Source organism: Neolamprologus multifasciatus, chromosome 5, assembly GCF_963576455.1.
Source record: "Neolamprologus multifasciatus chromosome 5, fNeoMul1.2, whole genome shotgun sequence".
NCBI classification, from domain to species: Eukaryota; Metazoa; Chordata; class Actinopteri; order Cichliformes; family Cichlidae; genus Neolamprologus; species Neolamprologus multifasciatus.
In genome coordinates, this window is record NC_140443.1 from 32,325,622 (window position 1) to 32,342,559 (window position 16,938).

Below are 16,938 nucleotides of genomic sequence, written 5' to 3' on the forward strand. Positions count from 1 at the left end.
ACCTCTGGTTCATTCCTTTATCATGATTGAATAACTTGCAGGTCAGTGTTGGCTTAAGAACCAAACAAAACAACACTCCTCTGGAAACTTTTAGCCTGGAGACGTGTTGCTGAAGACCACAAATTACAGCAAAGTACTTTTGCAGAGTACTAGAAGTAATGTCAGATACATTACTGTTCAACTCTTTGAATCTTCACTCTGCCTGTCTCATAAACTGTCATGGTTTGTGCTGTAGCAGGCAGGATGAAGGACCCAAATGCAGGACTTGTACACAGAAAGGTAAACTCAAAGCAGCAGCTTTATATTGCTGGGAAAATCTCTAACACCGAATACAAGAAAACAAAACTAGAAAACTAACAGAGAACTAGGAATTAGTCAGGAGCACAGAGGACACGCGCAGTACTGACAGGGTAAATGATGGTTAATGATGCAACAACGGACCGAGGAAAACACAGGGCTTAAATACACAAGGGAGTAACGAGGGAATTAGAAACAGCAGGGAAACATAGCTGGGACTAATCTAACGTAACGAGACCGGGAGGAAGCAAAACTGAATACATAGGAAAAGGAAGTATCAAAATAAAACAGGAAGACACACAGACCGAAAACCAGACTCAAGACATGCAAGCTTAACACAGGGTCACGGGAACAGAGACTAAACACAGACTAAGATCAACACTGAGGGAGGGAGAACTGAGATCACTGAGAACGTAAGAAATAAAGATAACAAAAACCATGAATAACAATAATCAAAGAATATTAATTCAGAACCTGAAACACAAATACTGTGACATAAACTGTTGTTGGTCCCATTCAATCATACGTATAGCACCTGTCACCACCACTTTTACATTCTTCCCCGGCTAAGAGTTGCTGTGGAGATCGAGTCATCTTCTCTATCAACAAAACAGATAAAAGAATAATAGAAAAACGTTAGCTGTTATCAGTGTTGGGGAGTAACGGAATACATGTCCCTCCGTTACATATTTAAAATACAAAATATGAGTAACTGTATTCCGTTACAGTTACCGTTTAAAAAGGTGGTATTTAGAATACAGTTACTTTGTTGAAATAAATGAATTACAAGGAGGTACTTCCCTGTTTCATATTGTGGCGGGTCAGGCCTGTTTGGGTTTTGTTTGACAGCTACGTTCTGTTGTTCCAGGTGGCAGCGTTACGGTTGCCATGGTTACAGGGTGCCGCTCTCTCTGCGTGTTTCCTGGGTGAGAGAGGCCTTTTTGTTGTTGTTGTGCTAAGCTAATAGGCAGAATGCTACAGGTATAGCTCTAAAGAATGTAGCATCATAGGCAGTGTAGTCCGTGCTGCAGGGAGAATGGACTGCCATACCCGTTATGTGTCTGTGAGCGAGGGAGGGAGAAAAAGGAAAAGTACGAGCTGTCATCGAGCAAAAACGGGAGCTGGAAGCATGTAAATATAATAATAACCACTGCAGCCAAGAAGAGTGCCTGACGAGCCCAGTTGTAAGTAAGCTATTAAGACTCGACTGTACACCGTGTTCGTGTTTTCCTCCAAAAACAATAAGTTCTGTTGGAGCAGCCTTTCAACGCCTCTCTCTGTCTCTCGCTAGCAAAGTTGACCCAGACAACAAAGTAAAGCTAGTTTTCCCCACCGTATTAGCCAGAGGTCCCTTTACTACGGTTCGGAGCCGCGGACCTTCAGTAACAGTAATAAATCACAGCAATAGTACATTCATGTAGTTGTAAACAGCATGATAAGTAATCCAAAGTATTCAGAATACGTTACTCTCATTGAGTAACGTAACGGAATATGTTACAGAATACATTTTGGGGCATGTATTCTGTATTCTGTAATGGAATACATTTTAAAAGTAACCTTCCCAACACTGGCTGTTATAGACTGTGAAACTCAAGAGTGTCTGAATCACAGCACACATACACTACACAACACTCTAACAGCTCTAAATCTGCCCCAAAATGCAACATGTTTGCTCTTACCATGATTCATATTTCTTTGCAGATATCAAGACTTTAGTTAGATTGCCTGGATAATGATAGCTTAAACATTAAACTTAAACTAAGAACCTTCATGGACATTAAAAGCATTAAAAACATAAGCAGAGTATAAGTAATTTCCACTTTATGTTGACCTGTGCTTAGTTTCTCTTGTGGTTTCTGAAAGTAAAAGAAAAAGAAAGCAAGGTTCAAGGCGGCAGCTAACATGTTTCACACTTAATGGTTTGTATTTCCTTCCATTTTTCAAATATTAAGAAAATGCTAGGTTATGTAGATATCTGCAGTGAAGTGTGAATCATGCATCAAAAGTAGTAATAAGAAGACTTAAATATAGCCCAATTCTCAACAACACCGAGGACTGAGCTACAAAAGTGCACCTGCTGTGTTCTTCTGTTTTTCTTTCTTTCTTTTTTAAAACTCTGTAGTCTCTGATATTTGTAGCTGTTTGTTTCTGTAAACATAACCGCTGTTTGTTTGTCAAACCGCTTTTATGCCTGAACTACCAAACTACATGACAAAACCAGGTAAAGAGGCGGAGCTTAGGAAGAACCAATCTGTGTGACAGAACATTGAGCATTAGCAGAAGCTCGTGATCTCAGTTTCTTCATCTGTTTAGGAAGGTTTGGTTTTGTTTGTTTTTTTCTACATGCTTATCCCACAGTGACATTTTGTCCTCTGTCCTTCCCCATAGCCCCAACCAGTTGTGGCAGACGGCTCTTGCCCCTCCGAGCCTGGTTCTGCTCGATGTTTCTCCCTGTTAACCTCGATTTTTCGTTCCCACGTTCACCAAATCGCTTGCTCGTGCCTAATTTTGGGGGGGTTTTCTCTGTATTATTGGAGGGTCTTAACCTCACAATATAAAGGTTGAGGTGTCAGTTACTGTGCTTTGGTGCTATATAAGTAAAACTGAACTGAATTAAAATCTCTTTTGAGTTGGAAGGATTAAACACAAGAGCAGATACAGGATACCTGCCTAAAATATAAAAGTAGCAAGCACAGCTCACCATGCAGCATAACATCAAACACTGTATGTGTATTATAATGAAGCTTCTGGGCTGGACTGAGGGTCTTAGCAGGATGCTGGTCAGGGGGTCGCTTTAAAAACTGCAACCTCAAGACTCGCCTCGCTTCCAGCTCTTTACCAGTGTGAGCTTATGTTCCCTTCTCATTTATGTGCAGCACTATCTATCTGTTTCTTATTTGTCTTAACCTATTAATCATGCATGCCTTTACACACACACACACACACACATATATATGTACACTCCCAACAGTGGAGTATACACATATATATATGGAGGTGAAGGTGAAATACACCTCCATAATTTATCTCACAATTTTAGCCTTGTGTACCTTCATTGTAAATGTTTGATGTCACAGTCTGCAGTCTGTCTTTTGTTTGGTTACAATATACAAAGAAAAGAAAATAAATTCCTTCAGCTATTCTAGCAGCAACAGCGGTGTTCAGGTTAAATTTTTTTAGCGGCTATGAGCTCAGACGTGTAAAGAGAGACAGGCTTATGAATTAAAAATGTTTTTCTTTGCTTTTAGACGTTTTTTTTGTTTTGTTTTGGGTTTTTTTTTTTACTTTTTTACAGAGCCATTATTCTTTGCAATTTGGCAAAACGTTCAATATAAAATAGCACCTCTCCGTAAAAACCTGAGCTAACTGATATCAGATGGAACCGACTGATTTCGACTGACTTTGGTTGCGATTTGCAACAAAGAAATACGAATTGCTTTCCTCAAGCGGCCTTAACGGCTGCTTTAACGGAGTAACTAAGACTTCTTTTGTGCCATTTACAACAAAGAGAAGCTGACTGATTGCACCTCTGCAGGGGTAAATGATCCTAACATCACTGGGCAAATAAATAAATTAACAAATAAAAATGAGTTGTCTGAAGCAAATGCAAACATTTTTCTCGATAATAGTCCAACATAAATCTATCCCTATACCCTATTACCACCTAAATAGAAGCTGAAGACACGTCTCACTTCAAATCATTCTTCCTTGTGCCTCGGTGTCGTGACAGGCAGTTCAAATTGATATGTTTTGCCTGCTTTGTGGTTTTGCCTTCGCAAAGACTTAAAGCAGCAATAACCTGTTTCTGCCGCTGACTAATTGACTGCTTGGCAAACAGGCTGGTGGATAAGTTTTGTCTTTCCTTGTTGTCCCACAGAGAGCAGCGTCCTGCAGAGCCCCGTCTTTACCAAGCAGCCTGGCAGCATCGTGTATCCTGTGGAGAATGTGGAGAAAAACCGAGAGGTGGTGTTCAGCTGCGAGGCCGAGGGAAGCCCACCTCCCATGTACCGGTGAGTGCGGGACTGCAGTCCTTTATCTCTCTCTTCCTCCTCTCTCTGTTGATGCTGCATGCTTTTATACAAGTGACAGTCTCAACATCTTTCAATTTTTTGATCATCAACAACATCATGTCGCGGACGAATGTCTCCATTTTGTCTTCAGCAGTCCCCCGTCGCATTTCGGCAGCTGAAAATGCCACTGAGAGAAGACTGTGGCAAAACTCGAATGCCCACAAATCCTGCAGCACACTTGCATTTCTGTACAGAACAGTCACCTGATTCTTCGCGCTAAAAGGCAGTTTGCTTTTTGTTAACACCTGTTATCTCCATGCCTCCCCTCTTCGTAGAACCGTTATTTAGTCTGTGGACATTTGATCTTTTTCCTGATAATGATATATTTTTTACAGAAAGCGCAATATATCCTTCTTCTTACTGCTTTGAATCAAAGCTGTTTGTTTCTGGGGTACAAAGATGTGGATATGAGGGTAGGAACCCATAAATAAAAAGGTCTAATCTCATAAAATTTTGTCAATTTGGCAGTGATAGTGACGCCTTTTAAAAGTACAAATCAAATATCACACGTGAAAGGCTCAACTGATGAGTAAATCATTACCATCCATCCATCTTCTTCCGCTTTATCCGAGGTCGCGGGGGCAGCAGCCTAAGCAAAGAGGCCCAGACCTCCCTCTCCCCAGCCACCTCCTCCAGCTTATCCGGGGGAACACCAAGGCGTTCCCAGGCCAGCCGAGAGATATAATCTCTCCAGCATGTCCTGGGTCTGCCCCGGGGCCTCCTCCCGGTGGGACATGCCCGGAACGCCTCACCCAGGAGGCGCCCAGGAGGCATCCTTGTCAGATGCCCGAACCACCTCAGCTGGCTCCTTTCGATGTGGAGCAGCAGCGGCTCTACTCTGAGCCCCTCCCGGATGGCCGAACTTCTCACCCGATCTCTAAGGGAGAGGCCAGCCACCCTTCGGAGGAAGCTCATTTCCGCCGTTTGTATCCATGATCTCGTTCTTTTGGTCACTACCCACAGCTCGTGGCCATAAGTGAGGGTAGGGACGTAGATCGACCGGTAAATTGAGAGCTTCGCTTTTACACTCAGCTCCCTCTTCACCACGACGGACCGGTGCAGCATCTGCATTACTGCAGCTGCAGCCCCAATCCGTCTGTCGATCTCCGGCTCCCTTCTCCCATCACTCGCGAACAAGACCCCGAGATACTTGAACTCCTCCACTTGGGGCAAGACCTCATCCCCGACCCGGAGTGGGCACTCCACCCTTTTCCAGCTGAGAACCATGGCCTCAGATTTGGAGGTGCTGATCCTCATTCCCGCTGCTTCACACTCGGCTGCGAACCGCTCCAATGCGAGCTGGAGGCCCTCACCCGATGAAGCCAACAGAACCACATCATCCGCAAAAATCAGAGATGAGATTCTGAGGCCACCAAAGCGAAAGCCCTCCGCCACTTGGCTGCGCCTAGAAATCCTGTCCATAAAAATTATGAACAGAACCGGTGACAAAGGGCAGCCCTGGCGGAGCCCATCACCCACCGGGAACGAGTCCGACTTATTGCCGGCAATGCGAACCAAGCTCTTGCAACGGTTGTATAGGGATCGAATGTAAATCTGTAAATCATTACCTGAGACTTATAAACAATACAACCAATAAGGTCTATAAGACGTATAATTATTTATTACTGGAGGCGATGAAAAAATTCTCATCGGTTTATTTCTTTTGTGTATGGGGCTTCAGTTGGGTGCTCTACTAAGGCCACAAGTGCAAGTCAGTGAGCGGCTCATATGCATGGAGGTGTGACCTTAATGACCCTCAAACTGGTTTCTGATCAGTTTTTCTTAGTGTGATGAACACGAGCATTGTAGTACCGTCATCTCACACACACACTGCTGCTGGAAATATTCAGAAGGCAGAATTTGAAGCTGCCCCCAACAAACAGAGCATTAACCGTAGGAATTATTCTTTAAGGGAATTTTACTAATATTATAGAGCGCAATCCAAATATATATATTAATATTGTAATTAGCACACACGCTGTGGATTTCTCATATCTATTATAATATAAATGGAATGTGTTATTCATAAATAAAGATTCTTAAGCTTTGTGCTTTTTATGATGATTTGTTCTGGTAAAATTTAGATTTTTACTTTTTTATATCAATTTAAAGTAACATGACTGAAAAACTATTTAATCAGTGTAATTCTTTATAGTATGGTATGCTTGCAATGCAATTACAACATTATGGATTTGGAGTTTTGCTGCTTTCGCGTGTGTTTCAGGCTCATAGTGACATCTCTGACAGTTTTATCCTCACATACATGTCGTCTGTGAACCAGAAAGCAGCAAGTTTCTGATCAGCAAAGCCCGAAGTTGTTCCATTGACAGTGAATTCGATTTGGCCATCGTGGGTTCAGAACATGTTTAAAATGTGCCTAACATGTTGAGCATATTCCTGATAGTTAAAAGAGGTGTAAATACCTTGTACAGGTGTACAGATGTGGAACTCCAGCTGCTGCCCACTGTGAATGTAACCGCTCTTAGGATTACTCTCCTGATGCATCAACAACATAGTCTTGGTTCTGTTATTTCTACTTGTTCATCCTTGAAAAATCAAGTCTAAGCTGATCAGGATCATAGGCAAATATTACATGAATTCTGTTTTACAGTGGATTTTTCCTTCTACCCCCTGCCGGAAACATGTGTTGCCAATCTGTAGCGTGTGAATGCATGCTAATCTCCGCTTGCTCTCCTCTCAGACGTCTTTTCTCTGCTGCAGAGTTCAAAGAGATCCCTGTTTTTAGTTGTAAGTAAAAGTTGAAATCTATTGTATTTGCTGACTGAAATTACTGTAGAGCCATTTGGAAGCAGTAGTACATTTAATACTTGGGACTTAGCCAGCTTAGAGAATGACCTAATCAGCTGTTTCCTGTCAAGGTCGCTGTGTGGTCCTGTCAGAGCTGCCGCTGCCTCTTAGAGACGTGTTGCAACGCACGCACAGACAGGAACTAAATCATACTCAAAGTTCATTAATTGCGTGTCACACAGCTGTAAACTCTGACAGCTCGTGCCGCAGTGTTTACATGGAGCAGAGACATGTGCACAGTGTTGTCTGCACCAAATCCAGATGAAGAGCAGAGGAAGATTGTAGCTAATAAATTGAATTTCGGGCACTCAAGCGTGTGGTTAAACATGCCGATAATAATAATACAGCAACACAGCATTAACGATTAGACACTTCTGGAAAATTTCTTCCTTGTAAGAGTTAGATGAGAAAATTGACACGTCACTCTGCACTCTGGGTTCTAAAAGTGATATTTATGAAAGAATAACTGGAACCCCAGCTGATTGAAATTACTATTACACAGCATACTCGACAAAAAGACCTAAATCTTTATCAGTGATCCAGAAACTTAAACACTGCAAATAAATACAGCAGCTCCTTAACTTGGTGCATAAACACCGACAATACAGCTAACCTGCTCTGTCTGACTCGAATGAAATACACCCATCATCAGCTGAGTCTATTGCACTAACTGCACTTACTCGCGCTGACAGACTGGTGCTTTTGTATGTACCATATTACATTTGCAAGGTGAGTCTGCCCGTAAAAATAAATAAAAACCACCATACTTGATTTAGCTAATCTCCCTTCAAGGCTGTAACCTTGTGCACAGCTGGACCCCTTTTCAATCACTCCACTTAGGTCCAGCTCTCCCGTGATTTAAAAAGGGACCTGATCTCGTACATAGAGCAGGCGTTAACGTCTGTGCCAAACTGATCTGACTTAGATGTCAAGAATCATCACTGGCGATTACGGCTGGTTACAACCAGGAACATGGGTTTTAAGTCGAGGAACCAACACTGGCCAAGCCTGAAGCATTTTAAAAACATGAAGAGTGCATGAAATGGTGCAGAACGGCACAAAAACTAACTTGACCAGATCAGCCACATATAAATCAGTTGTGGCATTTTTTTGTGTTTTTCTTTTTTCTTTGAAGAACTTTCTGATTGAATATTGCTCCAAAAGAAAACACTGACTGGTTCAGTTTTGGTAACAAGAGTAGAAATAGTCGATGCCGATGCAAAAGGGTTTGTAATGGAAATCCATCCTAGTCAAGGTTAACTTCTTGGCCATCTCACAGCCACAGCAGTAATGATGCCATAACATCAAATCACGAGCAGTTATGCCCTAATTATATTTGTTGTTTCCTTAAATATTATAACTCACAATTTTTACTTCTGATGGAGTTTTTTTTTATTCTTTCTAGATTCATAGACTATGTTGCTAATCTGAACACTTTCCCCATCACTTCAGCACAGTCACATGCTATTTTAAAGGCATGTCTCATGTCTTTCTGGATACTCATCTCCCTTTAGCTCACAGCAGTCACGCCTGTAATCAAGTCAGACAACCACTGACAAAGTTTCAAAGTCCGCAGACGTGTTGGCTTTTCTTGCTCGCGTCTGTGTGAGCTATGAATGAGCTACGAGTGTCATTAAGACGACGTTACTCCAGATTTTGGGCACTTTTATCAGGCCACATGACGGTTTTAAGACTAAAGTGAGGAAAGAAATGTCAGGGTGGCAGTATACATCACAGGTTAAATAAAATAAAACTAGAAAATCAATCAGCTCTTTGTCTTCCTTTTATCGAACACATTGATTGGCCTTAATATGACTGACTAGACTGACTGTGCGTCGATACAGTGCAGGCTATTTTTATAGTCTTACAATAAATCCCCCCTACCCAGACGTAAGTAGACGCCATATGCCTTGGTATACAAGACACTACACCTCTCATTGGAGCCATTTATATGACACAGCCATCCTCCTTCTCACTGCCTGCAGAGACTCTGGGTTGCTGCCTAGCTTCAAAACACTGCTAAGCTATCTAATGGCTTTTTTTCTAAATGTTATATTGGTATAATAATAATAATAATGGATTGGATTTATATAGCGCTTTTCAAGGCACCCAAAGCGCTTTACAATGCCACTATTCATTCACTCTCGCATTCACACACTGGTGGAGGCAGCTACAGTTGTAGCCACAGCTGCCCTGGGTCAGACTGACAGAAGCGAGGCTGCCATATCGCGCCATCGGCCCCTCTGGCCAACACCAGTAGGTGGTAGGTGAAGTGTGTTGCCCAAGGACACAACGACCAGGACAGAGAGCCCGGCGATCGAACCGGCGACCTTCCGGTTACAGATACGCTTCCCAACCCCATGGCATGGGGCGACCGTGGCTCAGGGGTATGGCCTAAATACTCAGAATACCTGTTATGGACTGAGGGAAAAAGACACTTGAGTATTCAGGTGCTATTCTTTAGAGCCTAAAAAGAGGAAAACTGGACTTCCTTAGATCTTTGAAGATTTTTTTGCCACTCCTCCAGGAAGCTTCTTCAGTTCTAGAACAATTCGATTTTATTTATAAAGCACCAAATCACAACAACAGTCGCCTCAAGGGGATTTATATTGTAAGGTAGAGCCTACAATAATACATACAGAGAAAAACCCAACAATCATATGACCCCCTATGAGCAAGCACTTTGGCGACAGTGGGAAGGAAAAACTCCCTTTTAACAGGAAGAAACCTCCGACAGAACCAGGCTCAGGGAGGCTCCGGTTGGGAACCGGTTGTTTTTTAAGCTCTCGAGACAACCATGACTGAGAATCCTCACAGAACATCCAGGTGCTGTAGCTTCCACCTCTATTATTCAAACTTTGGCCTCAATGCCTTCAAGTATATCACTGCTGGGCGGCCACTTAATTGCAGGCCAGCAGATAAGCGAAGTTCCCAGTGTCAATACCAAAGTGGTGTTCAGCTACACACTCTCCTAGTCATTCTGCAGTTTGACCTTTGCATAAACAGCCACAGGGGAATCAAATCTGGAGACTGCGTGGGCTGTTACAGTTCACTGAACAAAACAGAGAGCACCGTCCGATAAAGAACAGACTCACAACACCTTTTGAAAAAGCACATAATCTAGTCAGGAGGTATTTAAAGCTCTGAATCACACGCAGGCATGTTTTCCTGTCATTTTTTTAAACACCTGTAAATTATTTATAGTTTACGCCACACCTCACATGATGAGGAGATAATCTTTTCATTTCTAATCCAGGAGTGTGTATTTTAAAACTTTATAGCGTCCCACGGTGGTGTGATGTTTGCATGGCCGTAACACAAAGTAGTAATTTTTAAGCACTTTTAAGCACCAGGCTTAAGAAAAAGAACAGACCGCCTAACATTAACAGCCTCATAAGCCAGATGGTGTGGTATTATGCCACTGTGTGCACGGCCTGTTGTTACATGATTGGATAAAGCATGTGCCTAACAAATGGAACTGCTGTTGTGGCCTGCTTGCCATCATAAATCACTGTAAATAGAATTATTAATTGAGTTTACATGTGTTTGATGTAATCTGTTGCTCTGCTTGCCGTGGAGGATGCTCAGTGGCACCATGACGAGCGTCGTCTCTCCCGCCACGCTACCTTCTATCATGGCCCCGCGCCGGCTTTATCTGGTGTTATACAGAAATATTTGAATATCTGCCACTTAACCGCTTTAAAGTTTAAAGTTCTAATTGGCTTAAAGTGACAAGAGCTGTCACAGGCCGTATAATTTCTCACAAAAGAACAACAGCGGCTTTGGGCGGGCAATTATCCTTAACTACTACTATGTTTAACGACCACACAACGTGGCGCATTTAGGAATACACAATGTCTTCCTCTGACTGGGTAAATTCTTCATTTTCAACAAGAGACATGATTACTCACTCAGATACATCAAAACATTTTCCAGGCTCAATTAGCTATCCAGGCTAATGTTTTCGAAAGGCCCGGATAAAGCGGCGAATCGACGGCTGGCAGGGAAAATCTTTTGCAGCGTTTGGTTTTTCAAGCTGTCACCGATTAAGCCGTTTGACTGCAAATACAATGCCGAGCCTCTCCGAGCAATTACGACTGTGAAAAGGCCGCTTTCATATTTGATGGGATGCCTTTTCAGCCTCGCAGGAAGCCGCTATCAGAGGGCGATATTGAGGTTTTTGCCGCGTCGCCTCACCCTGCCCATCCGTTCAGCTCCTGTTCCACTCGAAGGTGGGACTTAGCCGGGACATATTTATGTTGATTTTAGTTTGTTCCGCTTCAGCTGCAAATGAATCTCTGCTGTAGTCCTGTGAGACCGCAGCCGCCCCTCCTCAGGCTCTTCTCTATTGTGTGTAGTAACAAGGCTCTTGAGAGTGTGCACTTACTTATGAGTGAACTGGAGGAGTGCCATGAAAGACCATTGTGCTACACATTTGGTCTATTAAAAGAATAAAAGTCTGCAGACGCTCTTTGTGAGTGCAGCAATGCACCAGCCAACAACTATTCGGCTGTGTGTGTGTGTATGTGTGTGTGTGTGTGTGTGGGTAGGCGGCTAAGGAGCACAACCCGACACTCATTTAAACAGCTCCTACTTGTTTCATATGGAAGCTCTGTACCTACAGGTGTCTTTGTCCAGGGGACCACATAAGTTGGATTTCCACGCCACTGAAGGCAAACGAGTGTATTCTATAAGCCACATTATGCTACAAAAGACATAATACAGCAAGAAAATTCCACAACGCCACTATCAGTGCTTTCTTAGAAAGGTTATTATGCCTCAAAGGCTCCAAATTGGCATAACAAGGAAAGTTAAGACAGTACCCCCAAACAGCTTTGTGCAACTTCTGTCTCTTGTACAAAAGGGGCTTTAGCAAAGCCCCTTTTTTCACATCAAAGCTGCTTTCTTTTTTTTCAACGGAAAACAATGCTCTGCTTTTCCAGCTGAATGGGAAATCGTTCAGAGAAACCTTTTTTCAAATCAAAGCAAAAGAAATTTTAAAACTCCTTCTCAAAGAGATAATCAGCTACAAAACCCCTCAAAGCCCAAATCAGATTCGGGTAGTCCATTATCCAATGCCATATTAAATCTTCTTTTTACGCTTGTTTATCTGTGCTGGACCTTTTTACAGCTGAGATAGTTATACATCATCAATAACAAATGGCAATGTATGAGCTCGTTTCTCTGTCTTTTTTAGGTTTTGTTGCCTTGGTTGAAGTGAGTTATGGCTTGAAGCCATTTTTCTGAAATTACTGATTTTTCTCCCACCTGTGTTTCTTTAATAAGGTGCATCTGTGTGGAGAGATTGGAGAGTCTGTTGCCATTTTAAGTGAATTATACCCTTCGTTGGTCCCGCCCAGTCACCCACTCCTAACACCAATGATAATCAAGTGGAAGGGTCTAGAATGTACGAGTGTGAAGGCGAGCTTGCAGGCATCGTTTTAATTGTTGTACCATAATGATTAAGCAGGATTTTTATGCTGTCTGACTGGGGTCTGGCAAGATGGATGGCCTGAAATGCTATCTATTCTCGGGGAGTCAAGTCCTTGGCACCATAGTGGTTCACTGCTGCTTAGATTAACACTAAGCTGGAGGGCATGATTTCTGGGTCCTCTCCACCTTTCATTTCTCTCTTGTTGAAAAACAATCAAATATACAAGTCACGTTCTTCTTCTTCTTCTTGTGCTCTGGCGTACTTCCATTGCCCCAGTCTACACTGAACAGTGTTTAATTTGTTAAATTTACATGTTCATTTTTCTCTCTCTCTTTTTTAGATGGAGACTGAACGGCACGGAAGTAAATCCCAAAACTGGATCTCACTACAGCCTTTCTGGGGGCAACCTCAGAATCAGCCATCTGAACAAAGACCAAGATGCTGGAACGTATCAGTGCCTCGCCTCCAACTCTTTCGGGACCATTGTTAGCCGAGAGGCCAGTCTAACCTTCGCATGTGAGTTTATTTTTTTCTATTTTCTTTAGGCACGCATTTGAGCCTTCTTGGCCTCTATTGGAGAAAAAAAAGTACAAATAGAGGGAGAAAGAGAAAAACATGTCAGTCACAAACAAGGATAACATAGTGGGCTGCTCTTCATGACATGTTTAACATGGAGAAAGGTATCTCTGAGGTGCTATTTGCTATTTGTGTGTTGACTGGCATTTACTCTATAAATGGCTGCACAGTAGACAAACAGAAAGCGCTAAACTCACTGCAGTGGAGGAAAAAGATCAAGGTTTTCCTCTGAGGTGCCTTGGAGTACAGGCACTGTGATGAAGTGGAAGGTTCGGGTCTTGGTTGTACGTTCTGCAGACTCAACTAAACTTCTTAGCCAAGTTTGAGCATTAACATTGGTTTTATGCTAATGGCTTATTAGCTAAGTGACCATTCAATCTCTTTTAACCCTCTATAGCCCAACAGCATTAGCATAAATGTGCTTATTTATTTGTAATATTGTCAGAGTTAGTAATGCGGATCAGACATTAGACAACAGACCATCTCATACAAACCTAGATAACAGTAGATAGTTGTTAGCTAAAATTATGGCAGCTAATGCTACACTTGAGTGTCCTAGAAGTCATATTTACCCTCTGGTAAACAGTTCGTTAAACTTCATATGAGATTATTTACAAATTTCCTTAATCTGAAAAGGTTAGGTTTCTTCCACATCAAAGTAAAGTAAATTTCCAGTAAACTTCTAGCTAACATGAGCTAAGGAAAACAGTGGCAAAAACACCTTAGCGACAGAGAAGTTCAGGATATCCTCACTCACTCACCTCAGTATCACTGTCATTGGTTAGATGTGAACTTCATCGAGTGATACTCAACTGTATCCCAGGCCTGTCACAAAGTTTTATAGCCTCTTCGGAAACGCAGAGCAGCTGAAAGTAGCCATTAAGGAGCACCAAGGGTTAGCTGATGAAACTTTACTTTCCGTTACTTCAGAGAACAAAAACGGCACACCCACTCTTGAAGAAATGCAAAGTCAGCACCATCACTTTTGCAGATTAATGTTTTTTTAATGGCCCTATCATACTGATTTCCGACCAGGAGGACGACAGATTGTTTGATGGATCTTGATGAGTCTAACTGACAAGCCTCTGGACCTCATATTTCTAGCAGGACTGAGTCAATAAGTGCCTACTTCATGTGCCAGTTATTTGACAGGAGTAAATCCTGACATTAAAGGCAAAAGAGTGATCACTAGCTCAGATTAGATTTTGAAGTTTGGTGTTTGGGGACAAGGCCACCAATGTGCCTCAGGCCATTTGTTTAGTTCCTTGGACCAGCAGGAAGTCAATCCGTGATCTGATTCTCCTGGTGAATTTCCACTATGATAGGATGACAGTTCCATCAATTGTCGGACTCTGACCTTACCAACTTGCAGTTGTTGTCACAGAGTCGGCGTGTGCGTGTATGACCGAATGTCATCTATCTTCTTTATTACTCTTGGTATAGCTTAATTAACTCCACTGCATGATTGAATGGTAAAGGTTCAAGCAAATAATTTAAAGGGCAACTGGTATTACTTTAGAGTGTCATGCAATTCTTTATAGAAATTCAAGGGAAGTAAAGGATATGAGTGAGGTCCTCCTGCAGGAAGGTAGTCGGAGATATCCTGCTCAAGCAACATCGACTCCTAGTCAGATGCACACAGTGCAGGTATAAGTTGTGTTTCAGCACCTAACAGCAATATTTTTTCCTCCAGTAAAGGTCATTACCTTTTGATGGTAATTAGTTTTACGCATAATTTGACTGTGATTTTGACACAAGACAGGGTCTGAACTGACTCGCTCCTCTAATAAGCCCAGTGCTAATCGCACCCGTCAGAGCAAAATGAGCGTAATCATTTGGAGCCATATAAATGCACATCTGCTACAATCAAAAAGGTCAAAAGTCAAGAGATTTAAAGCCTGCCCCATCTTTAGTGTAATCGTGCACTGTCATGAAGACATGTCCTTACTATAATTGATTTCCTGTGGAAAAAGATGGAGCATAACTAGAGTGTATACCGTAGAAAGAGGACGAACCTGTCAAGGAAACTTCAGCGCTGGGGACATGAAGGTAAAGGGGAGGAGTCCTATTGTTACTTACAGAAACAATAATAAAAACAATGTACTATAACACAAGTTTGTCCAATTTTTAAACCACATCTAAAAGCAATAAAATCCAGGAACACTAGGCAGGCACACAAAGACTGAAAGAAACCATGCATGTATCAAGGTACAGGTGAAGTCAATCGTGACAATAACAAGGTTGAACAAAGAAAGGATGTAAAAAAGAAAGAGAAAGCCACAAGAGGAACTAACCTTCAAAATAAAGCAGGAATCAAATGAAATGAAAGACTACACTGAAAGAAAGAACTAGATTTGACACAGAGCAGTGAGAGACAGACCGGGGCAACGCAAGGCACAAAGAAAATGAAACAACTTTCAAAAACAGCATGAGAAAAAAGTTAGGATTGGAACAGAAACTACGGATAATTGCGAACAGCTAGTCATCCTGTTCATAACTGGAGGAACTTCCATTACATGCATAACTGTAGAGGTAACTCAACAAAATATGTCATCTGATTGGATTATATGCTGCATTTTTCATGTTAACAAACCTCACAAAAAGACCAAACAACTGATCCCACAAAAGGAAATGCTATCTTAAATGCTAAGAGACCTTTTGTTTTTGCCACAGAACATTCATTATTTTGCACAGACTATTAAAAATACATCACTGAGTCACACAATTGCACATGGTGACACTTTTGTCATTACCACACACATACACGCTGTACAGTCGATACCACAGACACAGTAAATACTCATTAGCGCACAGAATGCACATCAATTCAAACCTGGAAATATTCCACAACAACCACCCGGGACGTTTGTTTGAGTGAAGTTTAACTCTGCACTGACCAGCCTGTTAGAGAAATCACAGATGTACCAAAAATATCACGCATGTGGAATTTGTGCATTTTCTGTAGAAATCAGTGCGATTAAAAGTAAGAACCACAGAGATGATGGACAAACACTTTGCTGGTGTTTTGTGTTTTCATGGGAGTTACAGAGAAGTGAAATCTAAAATAGTAGCAAATGTTTACTTAAAGTACATGATAATGTGAAACAAAAATGTATTTCATTGTAACCTAATTTTTGTGAACTACTGCAGAAATGGGAAATCTAAATAAAAAAATAATTCAGGTAACGTGTGAGTGTCTGTAGCACGTAGTTTTTTCTGTGACCGAACCCAACCACATGACTGGCACAACTTTTACTTTGAAGGGAAACCATTCTCCAGTCTCCATTTGCAGGTTGCATTGCACCAGCAACCCTGAGGAACCGCTGTCAACCAGTTGGGGAATACACTTGTCACCCTAGCAACAGGTGACTGTGTTACTCCCAGTGCGGGAGACAAATCTCAGGCAATGTGCGCTTGACGTCATGTGAGAAACATCAATAGTTTACTCATGTGGCTCCATGCTGTAGTGGCTAACACATTTGACTTATGCACAGAAGGCCTCCTGTTTGGGATCAGAAGGAGGCGCAAACTCATTCTTAGGGTTAGTGGACCCCTAGTGTGGGTCCCCAAGCCCAGGTGAATGGGAGGGTTGTATGGGGGGAAAGACCATTCAGCATATTTTGTCATATTCTAAATACTACACAAACGTTTTATCAAAAGCAAAATCTGCTTCTCAAAAAACAAATTAAGAGAACATTTAATTTATTTTTGGTGTGGGTTTGAATCCAGGCTTCAAAGGGAGTTTGGTTTCCA

At 42.0% G+C, this 16,938-nt stretch overlaps 1 protein-coding gene across 2 annotated transcripts in view; it reads left to right on the forward strand.

The window, feature by feature from the left end:
* cntn4 (contactin 4) overlaps positions 1 to 16,938 on the forward strand; it is a 198,120-nt gene that overhangs the window by 59,112 nt on the left and 122,070 nt on the right. For both annotated transcript variants that reach the window (XM_085160257.1, XM_085160258.1), the window contains exons 3-4: positions 4,175 to 4,307; positions 12,950 to 13,125. In XM_085160257.1, the coding sequence (XP_085016383.1) occupies positions 4,175 to 4,307; positions 12,950 to 13,125 (309 nt within the window). The remainder of the gene's footprint in view (positions 1 to 4,174; positions 4,308 to 12,949; positions 13,126 to 16,938) is intronic.